General features: G+C 42.4%; 1 protein-coding gene across 33 annotated transcripts in view; it reads right to left on the reverse strand.

Moving 5' to 3' along the window:
• PARD3 (par-3 family cell polarity regulator) overlaps window positions 1–16,035 on the reverse strand; it is a 713,016-nt gene that overhangs the window by 580,202 nt on the left and 116,779 nt on the right. For all 33 annotated transcript variants that reach the window (XM_024253533.3, XM_063727279.1, XM_024253534.3 and 30 more), the window contains exon 2: window positions 9,450–9,551. In XM_024253533.3, the coding sequence (XP_024109301.2) occupies window positions 9,450–9,551 (102 nt within the window). The remainder of the gene's footprint in view (window positions 1–9,449; window positions 9,552–16,035) is intronic.

Here is a 16,035-nt window from a genome sequence, read left to right on the forward strand (position 1 = left end):
AAAAATACAAAAATCAGCTGGGCGTGGTGGCAGGCACCTGTAATCCCAGCTACTCGGGAGGCTGAGGCAGAAGAATCGCTTGAACCCAAGAAGCAGAGGTTTCAGTGAGCCGAGACAGCACCACTGCACTCCAGTCTGGGCGACAGAGCAAGACTCTGTCTCAAAAAAAAAAAATAAACAAATAAAATAATAAATTAGAAAAATAAAAAATTATGAACTTTTTACATTAAAGCATGTTCCTTACCTGAAAATTCTGCCATACTTGTATTTCAAAAGCAAAAATTATTATAGCACATTTCAAAAATACCAATATAAAATGCCTAATGGGGCAGTAATTTTATTACCATAAGAGGCACCAAAACATCAGTATGTAAGTTAGAGACTATACACAGGGCAAGGAGGCTGGGGAAGGATGGAAATGTGCCCCTCTGGTAGCTTTTCCTCAGCACGTGGAGTTGTTGCCTGCCTGTGATCCCCAATAAGTTTTTTAAAGTTTCTTCTTCTTCCCAACATTTTTCTAACAGAGGAACTGGCCAAATCATCCCCTGGAAAGTCCCAAATTCTCCGATAAACATCAACAGGCTTAGCAGCCAGCAATCTCTGCCACAATCCTTCCCCATGCCTGGCTTCAGTATAAACGTGCAAACTCTTCAAACTGAGTTTACACAGCCATTCCATCCAAGACTTCCTCCACAAAGGGCTAGAAAGAGATAGTGCAAGGCATCTCACAGGGTCACCACCAAAACAGAACATACATGACATCATTCCTGCTCAAAGCAAAATTACATCCAAGAACGACAAAGGAAGTGCTTGATATTACATCTCTGAATTACCTTCAGCACCAAAGACAGTAAAAGATGACAACACAGGGAAGAGGAAGACTTTCTCCTGTTGATCACCCACACAAAAGTGTACTTCCCCGCCACCTACTGACTCCACATGCCCGGTCAGTTACACCTGAAATCTTTTTTTTTTTTTTTTTTTTTTGAGACAAGGTCTCGCTCTGTTGCCCAGGCTTGAGTAGAGCAGTGTGATCATGGCCTCATTGCAGCCTCAACCTCACAGGTTCAGTGCGATCCTCCCACCTCAGCCTTTGAGTAGCTGGGACTATAGGCCTGCACCACCACACTCAGCTAATTTTAGTATTTTTTGTAAAAACAGTCTCGTTAGGTTGCCCAGGCTGCTCTCAAACTTCTGGGCTCAAGTGATCCACCCGCCTTGGCCTCCCAAAGTGCTGGGATTACAGGCCTGAGCCATGGCACCTGGCTCTGAAATCTTTGTTTATGCCCCTTACAATCAGTCTCAGGTGACTGGCCTGCGCAGGAACTGAATCCCAAGTATTTTTATTCTGTGATAAATTTGGAAAAATTATCCACATTTCTAAATTTGCTGTACTACCCACAGGGAACAAACAGGAGTGGCCTAGACCCACTGTTGAGAACGAAGGGAAGGTCCTGAAATAATAAATGACAAAGACCAAACCAGACAGAGATTCACACAAAATACAGCTTGTCCGTCAGGAAAGCTCACGTACACAAACGCATGACAGCTGCTCCAAATGGTGGTGAACACAACATTAAACTGTTTCAGTTTTTGCTAATTGGGCAAAATGTCAATTGAGAAAACTGAGACTGAGATGCTAAGAGTAAATACGACATCACTGTTCCCTTACTGGAAAGCAGAAACACAGAGAAAGGACAAACAAAACAAAGTACCTTTTTACACTCAAAGAGATCTAGAGTATTCTATACCTTAGAAAATCAAACCTACTCCAAGGGGCCAGGGCAATATAATAGTACCATTTGAACAAATTTGGGTAAATCCTGGAAATGAGAACTGTATAGGCACTAACAGAAAACTTCCTCAGTGCTGTGCCCTGAACACTAATAATTAAAGGATAATGAGGAAAATTGGGGTAATTAAGTACTTGACTTTTTCTTTTGCTATCATTTAAAATACTGCCTCTTCCCCTCCATAAAAAATAAGTTTTTAATAATGTTACAAATTCACAACGACCAAGTATAAAATTTGCATCTTCAAGAGCATCTTCCCCGCTACAGAGGCAGAGCCATTAAAGCTGTGGTTTCCTAACTTAGTGAGCCTAAATAGCAGCAGGGGGCGGTGGGGGGGAGCGGGGGGGGTGGGGACTGTAAAATGCAGATGCCCAGGCCCCTTCACAGAGATCCTACTTCCCAGGCCAGGTATCTACATTTTCAACATGCATCCAGGGGATATTCACAAAACAGGACATTATTTTAGATACATGTTATTATTTAAGAGAGGTATAATGCTTGTTCTTTTTTTCTTAAACCAAAAAGCAAAACAAGTGTCAAAATCCTTAATTGGAGCAGCTGCCAAAAATAGCTGAAAACACTCCGGAATGATTAAATCAGGATCGAATGTCAGAGCCACAGAAAAGAGCCATGCGACCGACTGCATCACACAATCCCTCAGTCTGAATAATGCGTCCAGCCATGCCTGTGAATCTGGGTGAATTATGAAAAACTGGGTGTTGTGAGTCTAAGCTACTAATCATATTTCTTACAGTTTCAACTTACAATGGGCACTTTAATCTAGGAATGTCGCTCAACAATATTTAAATCAATTATGCATATATTTTAAAGTATTTCTGAACAAATAAAAAACGGCTTTAAAAGCTACTTCAGTCTACGGTATAAGGTGCTCTAGCATTTTTCTATTTGGAAACTGATTTCAATCAACATGATATAAAATTGTCTAAAGTGTTATTTCACCTATTAATGTTTAAAATATTTTTCTCAGGTTAAAGGACATTTTAATTTGTATAGGAAATATGATAAAAGATTCTAGAAAATATATTTTTATCATCAAATTCGCAGAATACAAAATCTAAAATGTCATTTATTAAGAATTGTATAATTTTAATATGCCACAATTTAAAAAGATCAAGCATAGTTTTGCCTTTTGCTTGGTTTTGTGTATAATGTAACAGTTAATTGTGTCGAAACAAGAGTGCATGATTTTCATTTGCTGAATAACACATTATTCAGTAAAGATCCAAAACAACATCATCCACCTTAACCTCACTGATTTTTACATTTTATTTATTTATTGATTGATTGATTGATTGATTGATTGATTGATGAGACAGAGTCTTGCTATGTCGCCCAGGCTGGAGTATAGTGGGCGATCTCAGCTCACAGCAACCTCCGTCCCCTGGGTTCAAGCAATTCTCCTGCCTCAGCCTCCCAAGTAGCTGGGATTACAGGCACATGCCACCACACTCAGCTAATTTTTGTATTTTTAGTAGAGATGGCGTTTCGCCATGCTGGCCAGGCTCATCCTGATTTCCTGACCTCAAGTGATCTGCCCACCTCAGCCTCCCAAAGTGCTGAGATTACAGGTATGAGCCAGCATGCCCAGATGGCCTCACTGATTTTTATAACAGCCCAATGACTGCAGAATACATTATTTTCAAGTACCCATAAAATGTCCACCAAAAAGGCCATATGCTAGACCAAAAAATATGTCTCCATACATTTCAAAAGACTGCAAAAATCATTGTGCTGAACATCTACATCACGATGTTCTACTGGCTCCAAACATAAACTCTGAGGGCATCTAATGTCGGCTGGAGTGCCGGGGGACAAATGGAAACAGTAATTGGTACTGCATAACCCTTCAGGCCTTACTACATTGTGCTGAACATAAATGAGTCCATTGAGTTCAGCATTCTCAGAAGCATTGAGATCGTACAGCCCCATAAATCCTACTTGTGCAACAACCAAACTTCCACAACAGGTTATTCCAAGCCATGCACCAGGACCAGGCATATCCCAGAAAACATGTTATAAGCCACGCCTCACTAGCTCTATGGAAAGGCACAAAGTCAAGGTGTAAAGCAGGATGGCACCACCCCGAGGGAAAACTTGTGTCTGTAAAAGTAAAAAGGAAACGTGGTGGAGAAACAGGCGTGTTCATCCCAGCTGCTCAGAGTACAGAGTGCCAAGGGGAAAAGTGCACAGGTGAGCACAGCAGCTGTCTCCATATTCATCTAAGTGTCCACAGCAAGTACAAAGAGACTGTACATGAATCCATACATCAAAACAGAGCCGGGCGCAGTGGCTCATGCCTGTAGTCCCAGCACTTTGGGAGGCGGAGGGAGGAGGAGCACTTGAATCCACGAGTTTGAGACAAGCCTTAGCAACACAATGAGACCCGTCTCTACAAAAATGTTTACATGAATTAGCATCGTGCGGTATCCCTATAGTCCTAACTACTCAAGAGGCTGAGGTGGCACCCAAATAGGAAGAGAGGAAGTCAAACTCTCCCTGTTTGCAGATGATATGGTTCTATACCTAGAAAACCCCAGTCTCTGCCCAAAAGCTCCTTGATCTGATAAACAACTTCAGCAAAGTTTCAGGATGCAAAACCAATGTATAAAAATCAGTAGCATTCCTACACACCAACATCCAAACTAAGAGCCAAATCAGAAACACAATCCCATTCCCAATAGCCACAAAAAGAATAACATGCCTAGGAATACAGCTAACCAAAGAAATGAAAGATCTCTACAATGAGAATTTAAAAACACTGCTCAAAGAAACCAGATATGATATAAACAAATGGAAAAATGTTCCACGCTCTTGGATTGAAACAACAAATATTGTTAAAATGGCCACACTGTCCAAAGCAATTTACAGATTCAATGCTACCCCTATCAAACTACCAATGACATTCTTCACAGAATTGGAAAAAAAAAAAAATAATTCACATGGAACTGAAAAAGAGCCTGAATAGCCAAGGCAATCCTAAGCAAAAAGAACAAAGCTGGAGGCATCACATTACCCAACTATAAACTATAGTACAAGGCTACAGTAACCAAAACAGCATGGTACTGGTACAAAAACAGACACATAGACCCAGGGAACAGAAGAGAGAGCCCAGAAATAATGCCACACACCTACAACCATCTGATCTTTGACAAAGCTGACAAAAACAAGCAACGGGGAAAGAACACCCCATTCAATAAATGGTGCGGAGATAACAGGTTAGCCATATGCTGAATATTGACACTGGACCCCTTCCTTACACCACACATAAAAATCAATCCAAAGGGCTGGGCATGGTGGCTCACACCTGTAATCCCAATACTTTGGGAGGCCGAGGTGGGTGGACTGCCTGAGGTCAGGAGTTCGAGACCAGCATGGCCAACATGGTGAAATCCCATCTCTACTAAAAATACAAAAATTAGCCAGGCATGGTGACGCACACCTGTAATCCCAGCTACTCGGGAGGCTGAGGCAGGAAAATCACTTGAACCTAGGAGGCAGAGGTTGCAGTGAGCTGAAATCACGCCATTGCACTCCATCCTGGGGTGGTAAGAGCGAGATTTCATTTCAAAAAAAAAATCAATTCAAGATGGATTAAAGAATTAAATATAAAATCTAAAACTATAAAAACCCTGGAAGATAACCTAGGAAATACCATTCTGACCATAGGTCCTGGACAAGACTTTATGATGAAGACAGCAAAAACAATTGCAACAAAAACAAAAATTGACAAATGAGACCTAATTAAAAACCTTCTGCACAGCAAAAGAAACTATCAACAGAGTAAACAGACAACCTACAGAATGGGAGAAAATATTTGCAAATTATGCATCCAACAAAGGTTGAATATCTAGCATCTATGAAGAACTTAAGCAAACTAACAAACATAAAACAACCCCATTAAAAAGTGGGCAAAGAGGCCAGGCGTGGTGGCTTACGCCTATAATCCTAGCACTTTGGGAGGCCAAGATGGGTGGATCACCTGAGGTCAGTTTGAGATCAGCCTGGCCAACATGGCAAAACCCCGTATCTACTAAAAATACAAAAATTAGCAGGGCATGGTGGTGGGCACCTGTAATCCCAGCTACTCGGGAGGCTGAGGCCAGAGAATCGCTTAAACCCAGGGGATGGAGGTTGCAGTGAGCTGAGATTGCGCCACTTCACTCCAGCTTGGACGAAAGAGTGAGACTCCATCTCAAAAAAAAAGTGGACAAAGAACAAGAACAGATGCTTTTCAAAAGACTACATACACATGGCCAATAAGCTTATGAAAAAATGTTCAACATTACTATCATTAGAGAAATGCAAATCAAAACCACAATGAGACACTACCTCACACCAGTCAGAGTAGCTATTATTAAGTAAAACAATACATCCGTGTGGTGTGAGAAATTCGAACAAAAAAATTAAAAGTCAGAAAATAACAGATGCTGGCAAGGGTGCGGAGAAAAGGGAATGTTTACGCACTGCTGATGGGAATGTAAATTAGTTCAGCCATTGCGGAAAGCAGTGTGGCAATTTCACAATGAATTTAAAACAGAGTTATCATTCAACCCAGCAATCCCATTACTGTGTATATATCCAAAGAAATATAAACTGTTCTGCCATAAAGACACATGCACACATATGTTCATCACAACACTATTCACAATAGCAAAGACATGGAATCAACCTAAATACCTTTCAGTGGTAGAGTGGATAAAGAAAATGTGGTACAAACATACCATGGAACACTAGGCAGCCATAAAAAAGAACAAGGTCATGTTTTTTGCAACAACATGAATGGAGCTAGAGGCTATTATTGCTAAGTGAACTAACATGGGAAGAGAAAACCAAATAATGCATGATCTCATGTGGACATAAAGAGGAAAACAACAGACAGCAGGGCCTACTTGAAGATGGAGAGGATCAAAAAATTAGCCTATTGGGTACTATGTTTATCACCTGGGGTGACAAAATAATCTGTATGCCAAACCCCTATGACACTCAATTTACCTATATAACAAATCTGCACATGTGCCCCTGAATCTAGAATAAAACTTTTTTAAAAATAAGAGGCTGAGGCAGGAGGATCACTTGAACCTGGGAGGTTGAGGCTGCAGTGAGCTATAATTACGCCACTGCACTCCAGCCTGGGTGACAGCCTGGGTCTCTAAATAAGTAAATTAAATTAAAACAAAAGACTACACAGCCATGTTGGCATAGCTATGGTTCATGGACACAGAAATATACATATGCTAACCTCAAAACAAAAAACTACTATTCAAGTCTCTTTATTTAAAAGAAAAAGACCGTGTTTCTATCTATCTGAAGAAAGGGAGGAGTCAGGATGAAAATCTCAAACAACAGTGATGAGCTCTCAGCAACAGCAGGATGGCAGGTGATTAATTCCTTTATATGTTTCTGCATTTTCCAATTTTTCCTCACAAGGAGTTGTGCTATTTTTACATAGGAAGTAACAGCAAGAGAGAGGGACCGAGAAAGAGAGGGAGAAGAGAAGAAAAAAAAAAGAAGGAAGAAGAAGAAGGGAGAAGAGGAAGACACTGAAAGATTGATACGTTAATTCATCCCTTTCTAATATTCTGGTGGAAAAAGAGCACCTGTTTAAATTCTTCATAAATCTCTGTAGTTGCCTTGAGTGTTGGAATTGAGCCACACAATAAATGAAAGATGGTACTCTTCATGTGGACTGCAGAAAAGGATTTCAGAGTTACCCTAAGCCTGGCTCACTCAAAAGCCCAAGAAGGAGAAATGGCACCAAGAAAAATAGCATCAGAACATAAGTCGGCAGAAAACTTCTGCTTCTGTCGCCCAGGTTGGAGTGCAGTGGCGCGATCTCGGCTCACTGCAAGCTCCGCCCCCCAGGTTCACGCCATTCTCCTGCCTCAGCCTCCCAAGTAGCTGGGACTACAGGCACCCGCCACCACACCCGGCTAATTTTTTGTATTTTTACTAGAGACGGGGTTTCACCCTGTTAGCCAGGATCTGCATTTTTTGATACAATGTATCCTGTGGCCCACAGGAGCCACATGGGACAAATTCCACCATGACAGGTGCAACAGTGAATCTAATCTTCCAAATTTATATAATATTTGGTATTTGATTTTTTTGTCTTATTTGAAATTTCAAGAAAACATTTAAGATATGCACCAACTCTCAGCCAGGCATGATGCTAACTGTCAGAAATATAGGTGTGAACAAGACACAACAGCTGTGTGCACCCAGCTCACAACTGAGGGAAAGAAGAGCAGGCCGGCGGGGAGAGGGCCAGGAACGAGAGGGAGCCCCGGAAGGAAGCAGAGTGAGTATCTGGGTGACCTTACCATCTTCTGACCTCACGATGTAACCTAGCTGGTTAAATATCCTGTGCTACTGTAGGGAGGTTTTAGGAGACAGTCAACCAGGCCGCTGCCTCCATACAACCATGCTGATGTAACTATGTATGTGGCTATGAGCCCTTCTGCAATTCCTTATAAGCCAAATACAAAAGGAGTGGCCAGGGCCGGGTGCGGTGGCTCACATCTATAATCCCAGCACTTTGGGAGGCCGAAGCAGGCGGAACATGAGGTCAGGAGTTCGAGACCAGCCTGATCAACATGGTGAAACCATGTCTCCACTAAAAATACAAAAATTAGCCAGGCGTGGTGGCGTGCACCTATAATCCCAGCTAGTCAAAAGGCTGAGGCAGGAGAATCGCTTGAACCCAGGAGACGGAGGTTGCAGTGAGCCGAGATCACGCCACTGCATTCCAGTCTAGGCAACAGAGCAAGACTCCATCTCAAAAAAAAAAAAAAGAATTTGCTGACTTCTACATTCAGAGCCAAACATCCTGTCACGCATTCTCAAAATGCTGAACATTCCTCCTCCCCCTCCTCTTCCTCTTCCTCATTCCTCTCAAGAGTACAGAAAAAAAGTGGGGTAGTGGGAGGGAACACTGAAGAGCAGTAGGTGGATATGTCCAGGAGCCAAACTCACAGACCACAGTAAAGACTGGGGAAGCACACACAGAGCATCGGAGCACTGACGGAGAAAAGGCCGAGCTTCCTGAGATCCAGGCCCTGCACAGGAGAGGCTGTCCGGGACACAAATGCCCACCGCACAGCAAGGCCGAGCTGAGGGCCAGGCCCTGCACAGCGCAGGCTGACTGGGACACACTCGCCCATTGCACAGGAACACGGTGCACCGCCCAGGCCACTGTTGGGATGGATCTTCTCTGGGCCAACGCTGGGACCAGAATGCAGAATGGCTGTATGTTATATATACGGAGATGATAAGGACAGGCCTGAGTTGTGAAGAAAGATGTTACATTTGGTTAAATTAAGGCAGAATATGGCACAGAAATCTTTTTGTGATATTTCCATTGTAAAAGTGTAGTTTTAAAACCCCAAAACCTAGTGTTAAGTCCCAGGTATCAAGAAAATCATTATACCTTGGTATTCAGGACAGTGAAGATTCATGATACTTATTATAAAAGAAAATATACTAGAGTGGGTGGCCCAAACATAATTTAAAATATGTGTCTAAAACAAAAAGGAAAAGAATCGCACCCGCTCCATAGTCCTCAAAAAAAAAAAAAAAAAAAAAAAAAAAAAAAAAAAAAAATGCATTCAGAACAGGTTCCCCAGGACTTGAACTCACTCTGTCTTTATCGTCTGCTACATCACAAAGAATGTCATCAAGGTCTAGTATTCCTCCATCTCCATGTTCCAAGCGATGCACCTGTATCCAGTAGTTTGGATCCTATATGAAAGAACAGAAACACTGAATATAGCAAGTTAGCATCACCAAAAGGGAATTAGACATTTTAAACTGTGATAACTTCCTGCCCATAAAAAGGAATCAACCCCATATCAACAATACTGCAATTGATTAAAAATTCAGGCAGCACCCTAAGTTTGGTATTGAGTCACTGCTCCTTTTATGATGGAGTGACTCATACACACTCTTTCCCTTTGGCTCTGATGCTGATACTCTATTATGATAGGAACTACACAACCCAGCAATATGTACTGCATAAGTAATACTGATTTCTCTAAAGCATACTAGATTTCCTATTGCCCAATATATGAAATAACTTATACTTATTAACCCCCAATGCAATCTACAGAAATATTCTAATAAGCAAACAGCATATATTATGTGTCTGAAGAATTTGTATTTTTGCTTATCTGCAAAAAGTAGGTTGCACACCCTGGTGGCCCAGTGTTTCTTACAAATAGGTCTAAAGATAGGGACACAGAAGGATGCCGACAAGACCATAGTGAACAAAGCACTTCCTGTGTGGTTTGAGCCTCTTTTTACAGAGACAAAATCACACACACACACACACACACACACACCCCTCAAAATTTGCAGTGGCTATCCTGCAGTGGGATTGAGGAGAAGGAAAAGAAAAGGACATCATTTTAAATTTTATACACTTCTATATGGTGTACGTATATTTTAAAATCCTTAAAACTCTGCTTTCAAATGATCTGAAGAAGAAACATAGTTGTGTGTTTCTGAACTTCTACATCACTTTCAGGTACACATTCAGATGAAAATATACTAAATTGCATGTTTCACCATTCCCTACTGCTTTCATTCTGCAACACAATTGCTATCCAGAAGTTCAGTCCTCCATTCTTCAAACCTAAAGATGATGTTTGATACAGTTCTTTCCTGAAGCAAAGATTGGAAGAGGGAGGCAAACGATTAATGAAGAGTTAAAATACAGATTCCTGGGCCCTGCTCCAGATCCACTGACTAAGACCCTGGAGCAGGGGTGCAGGGAGAACCCATATTCTTAAGAAGCTCTCCAAGTCCATCTCTAACAAAGCATGCCTAAGAATCACTGAAATGGAACACTTATTTTAAAAATGCAGAATGACCAATCCTTGTCACTTTTTAACCAGCACAGCAAGTAACTCAGACCTTAATCCTCAAAGTTATTAAACATTACCATTAAAACCATCTTGCAAGTAACAGAGTTCCTCTGCACCCTCATCTATCTGGACCTCTATGAAAGGAATCATTTATCTAGAACACAGAGAGTAAGTTTGTAAAACAAACACACACACACACACAAACATACACGTTGGCATCCTCTTCACTTGTGGGGCCTATTCTGACTGCACATGAATCCCAATTACAATATCATCCAGGAGTCCTTGGGACACCTGCCACTGAGACAGCTCCAGAATTTGGCATCTACAGATGTGTTGAGTCCCCAAAGAATGGAGTCCCAAAACCATTTACTAATGGTAAATGGTATTTTCTTTTCAAGGAAAATTGGAAATAATGTCCTGGGGGTGAATAAGGAAGAGGTGTCCCCTGGCCACTTAGAATAGCCACATCTTGCCCACCTCTTCCCACCAAGCAAGCTCAAGGGTGACCCAATCAACTTAAATATCAACTTTCGTTTCTAAAATACTTCCACACACACAAGCACACCGACCTCCAAAATGTGGCTTATGAAACCATTCTTTAAGCCTCCTAATCCTGTTCACTCCCTCCAGATGAGATCATTATCTGCAGCCTTTATATAATATTTGTAGCCACCCCTTGGAAATAAATCCGCACCTATGGACTTTCTCAACCTCATAACTTCATCCTTCAGAACTTGCTACATTTCCACCTTTTCCCCAGCACTTTCCCTTTCACAGCCTGTTAGGCCCTGCACCATTTTCCCCCAACTCCGTGCCCAAGGCCTCCAATGCCTGGACCCCACCTCACCCTCCAGGCCAGCCCTGTCCATCCATCAAGACTTCTCAGGCATCCTCTTCTCCTCTTTTCCTGACCATCACACCCCCAAAGCAGATCAGCAGTCTAACTCCAGCCCACTGTTTTCTTTTGTTTAGAGACAGTCTCGCTTTGTCATCCAAGCTGAAGTACAATGGTGCAATCATAGCTCAATGCAGCCTCCAACTCCTGGGCTCAAGCAATCTTCCCACCTCAGCCTCCCAAAGTGCTGGGATGATAGGCCTGAGCCACTGAGCCCAGCCTGTCCCACTGTTAATGTTCCTAAAAACCACAATCGTATGGAAGATAGAGTCAGGTGTCAAGCGTGAGCCTTTAAAGGCTGTGAATTATTTTTACACATGCAGCACAAAACCTTTTGTTGACCCTACTTTACCTTCCAGTTATTATACCAATTCTTTGATGATCTTCACAGCAAATTTTTTTTAAAAATTGTCTATGCTTGCTTCAAGCGTGTCTTCCTCCCATAACCCCATTCCAATCAGGCTTCCTCTTCCATCATATCCACAGCAGCCTCCACGATGCTTAACACAAAAGTCTGTTGTCTGTCCTCATCTTATTTGGTCTATCAGCAGAATATGTTACCCCCTCTTTGAAATACTCTATAAACTTGGCTTGTAATCCTCCAACTAACTGATCAAAGCTTTTCTAATTTTTAGAGTCAACAGTTGACTCCTGCCTCCGGAGGGGTCCTGACTCAACAGTCAGCTATGCCAAGCAATCATGATAACATCATGCCAAGGCAAATATCAGGCTGCCACTTATTAAATGCCACTCCACAAAAATGTGCTGAATGGATATGACATTTTGAAAAGAACTGAGCAGGAGATCAACAGTAACCCCAACAGAGCATGCTGCATTAAAAATAAAAAAATAAAAAATAAAACATATAAAAATGACCTCCTCCCACAAGAGTTTAAAAACCAGGAAGGATATTTTTGCCACTGAAAAATACAACTCCATAGAACAGTGGTCTCTTGGGAGATTTTAACTGGCAGCTTTCATACCATAATTCTCTTTCAATGAACAGAGGACTTGCTTTATTTTCAAGGGAAGAGTCCTGTATTCAGTAGAGAAAAAGAGCATACTTATTGATTCCACTTTGTGGTAGTTTGCATTAAAAAGTTTAAAATAATAATGGTAGGAATCTCTGCTGTCCAGTCCATAGACACTTAGAAATGTAGCTGAGCAAAAAATTGTGATAAGGTCCGGCATGATGGCTCATCTCTGTAATCCCAGAACTTTAGAAGGCCAAGGCATAGTGACCCACACCTGCAGTCCCAGCTAATTGGGAGACTAAGGCAGGGGGATCCCTTGAGCACAAGAATTCAAGGCTGCAGTGAGCTGTGATTGCACCACTGCACTCCAGCCTGGGCAACAGAGTGAGGCCCCATCTCTTAGGGGGAAGATAAAAGTTATGATAAGCCACTTTTTATACTACCAATAAACTCTAATTCTACAATAATTGTATCAGTCATTGGGTGAATAAACAAACATGACACAACATTCAATTAAGAAGAATGTTTCTCATTCAGGATATGTCCATTTAAAATAATAAAAGACTTAAACACTAACAATAATTGTGTATAATGACAACCAAAAGTCCATCACACACAGCAATAAATGAGGAGCAGAGTTCATCCATCAAATAGATGATCAAGCAGTGAATGTCCTCATGGGGCAAGGCTCCCAAGGATAGGTCCAAACCCACAGAAGAAACCTGGAGACAAAACCACATGAAGAATCACTGCTCTTATTCAGATAAAGAACATGAGCTTCACCTTGCCTAGTGCTAGACAGAACACTTCCTAAGACTAAGTTAGAATGGAAGCAGAGGTAATTCTACAAGATGCAAGTTGCAAGGAATGCTGAGGCCCACTCTACTCCAGGATGTGGTAAGAGAAAACAGTGCAAAGTCCTAAGGCGAGACTACCTCCTAGCCTACCTTCAGGAAATCTCTCAGATTCTATAAACAGCATCTTTATACTATGCAACAAGTTAATGAGCTTTTGTGAGTTATGACATGTATAATGCATAGGCTCCGCATATTACTCGCATGTGCAAATTTCAAAAAAAGTATCTGCAACTAGAAATAGCACCCTACTTTTGCATTAACCATGGCATACAGCAATGGTCAATATCCTGTCTAACTTAAGACCAGAAAAAGATCACTGAAAAAAATCTATGTTGATAAAAAAATTTTTGAGTATTTACTACATGCAAAGCATTGCATGAAGGCAAAGAAACAATCATCACCCAACATCAGAAATTAAAATTTATCTGTCAGGCCAGGCGCAGTGGCTCACACCTATAATCCCAGCATTTTGGGAGGCCAACGCAGGCAGGTCACCTGAGGTCAGGAGTTAGAGACCAGCCTGGCCAACATGACGAAACCCTGTCTATGAAAAGCATAAAAATTAGCCAGGCATGGTGGCGTGTGCCTGTAGTTCCAGCTCCTCCTTCTCCTGTAGTCCCAGGAGAATCACTTGAACCTGGGAGGCGGAAGTTGCAGTGAGCTGAGATCACACCACTGCACTCCAGCCTGGGCAACAGAGCGAGACTCCATCTCAAAAATAAAATAAAATTTATCTGACAAAACATAAACAAGTCATAAAAAAAGAGGTAGACCATGTGTTCAAAGAAAACTACACCAAAAAAAAAAAGTTTTGTGAATTCAGGAAGGAAAGATCACTCTCACTTGGAAAGTCTTCATGGGGAGGTTTTAGCAGAATCGGCTCTTAAATGAGCAGACCAGAGGGACAGGGCACAAGAGGAGGACCCTGAGCAGAGGGAGGGTATAAGCAGCAGGGAAGAGTGGCAGAGGTGATTCAGAACGCTATGAACACACAGATAAAAATGAAAGGGTAAAAACATCATATCAAAAAGACACACTTTTATTTCCTCCTGAAAGCCCACTGAAACCACAATACACATGTGGGGATTTTGTTGTTGTTGTTTTTTCCACGCATAATCCCACAAAGACAAAAAGAACAGAGGGAAATGAGGGAAACAGTTTTTGGAAGCTGAGAAGCAGGTGGCCCAGAGGCAACACATTTTGCAGAACCAAGAAAGGGAACCCCAAGGTAACTGTGGGGAAAGCCAGGAAGCAGCAAGACTTCCCCGACAGAGCCGGTAAGAGGCTCTGGAATGGGGAGAACCAAGAATGTCAGAACATGGGAACAGCGATGGGAAGAGGCCAGGCATGGTAGTTTATGCCTGTACTCCCAGCACTTTGGGAGGCGGGGCAGGGGGATCACTCAAGCCCAGGAGTTCCAGACCAGTCTGAGGAACGTAAGTGAGGCCCCATCTCTACAAAAAACTGGAAAAATCACCGAGGTGTGGTGGTGTGCGTCTGTGCCTATAGTCCAGCTACTTGGGAGGCTAAGGTGGAGGATCTCTTGTGCCCAGGGGTTCGAGGCTGCAGTGAGCTTGTCTCTAAAATATAATAATAAAACAATTTTGGCTGGGTGCGGTGGCTCATGCCTGTAATCCTAGCACTTTGGGAGGCCAAGGTGGGTGGATCACTTGAGGTCAAGAGTTCGAAACCAGCCTGGCCAACATGGTGAAAGCAAGTCTCTACTAAAAATACAAAAAAATTAGCCGGGCATAGTGGCAGGCGCCTATAATCCCAGCTGCTCAGGAGGCTGAGGCAGGAGAATCGCTTGAACCCGGGAGGCAGGGGTTGCAGTGAGCTGAGATTGCGCCACTGCACTCCAGCCTGGGCAACAGAGCAACACTCCATCTCAAAATAATAATAAAACAATTTTAATATAAAAAAAACAAAACAAAAGAGCCAGGCATGATACTGCATACCTGTAGTCCCAGCTACCTAGGAGGCTGAGGTGGGAGGATCACCTGACCCTGGGGAATTTGAGGCTGCAGTGGGCCATGATTGCGTCACCGTATTCCAGCCTAGGCACAGTCAGACCGTGTCTCAGAAAAAATAATAACAAATTAAAATAATAATAAATTTAAAAGATGGGAGGAAAAATAATACTGTCTGAAAGTCTGTAGTAATTAAAGCCCCAGCTTCCCAGTGCTTCCAGAGAGCACAGTGACTGCCCCTCCCAGCCCCTGGTGGCTCACTGCAGGCTCAGACAGCAGGTCTGGACTGAGAAACTAGAGGAGGAACAATTGCAGAGGTGCCTTGTTGAAAAGGAGAGGAGACAAGTGAATATTTATGTACTGATTGCAGAAAAATTCAGCCCTCTGCTTCCACTTGCTCTCAGAATGCCAGCCAGGGCTTACCCCCACAGGCTAGAGGTGGGAAGATCTTTCCCTGGGCCTCTGTCCATCTCAAGAGAAAAGGCAGGGGGGAATCTGGCCCAGTCCAGGGACCCCCCAGTGAAGCTCACAGTGTATGCCCTTGCCTGAACTCAGAGCTCTCAAGTTACCATTAGTGCCTTAAGTCAGAACCTACCATGGAGAGACAGACTTTTAAGAACACCCCAAGGATGGAAGAGAGAACAAAACACAACTTGAAAGA

This window comes from Pongo abelii, chromosome 8 (assembly GCF_028885655.2).
Source record: "Pongo abelii isolate AG06213 chromosome 8, NHGRI_mPonAbe1-v2.0_pri, whole genome shotgun sequence".
Classification (NCBI taxonomy): domain Eukaryota; kingdom Metazoa; phylum Chordata; class Mammalia; order Primates; family Hominidae; genus Pongo; species Pongo abelii.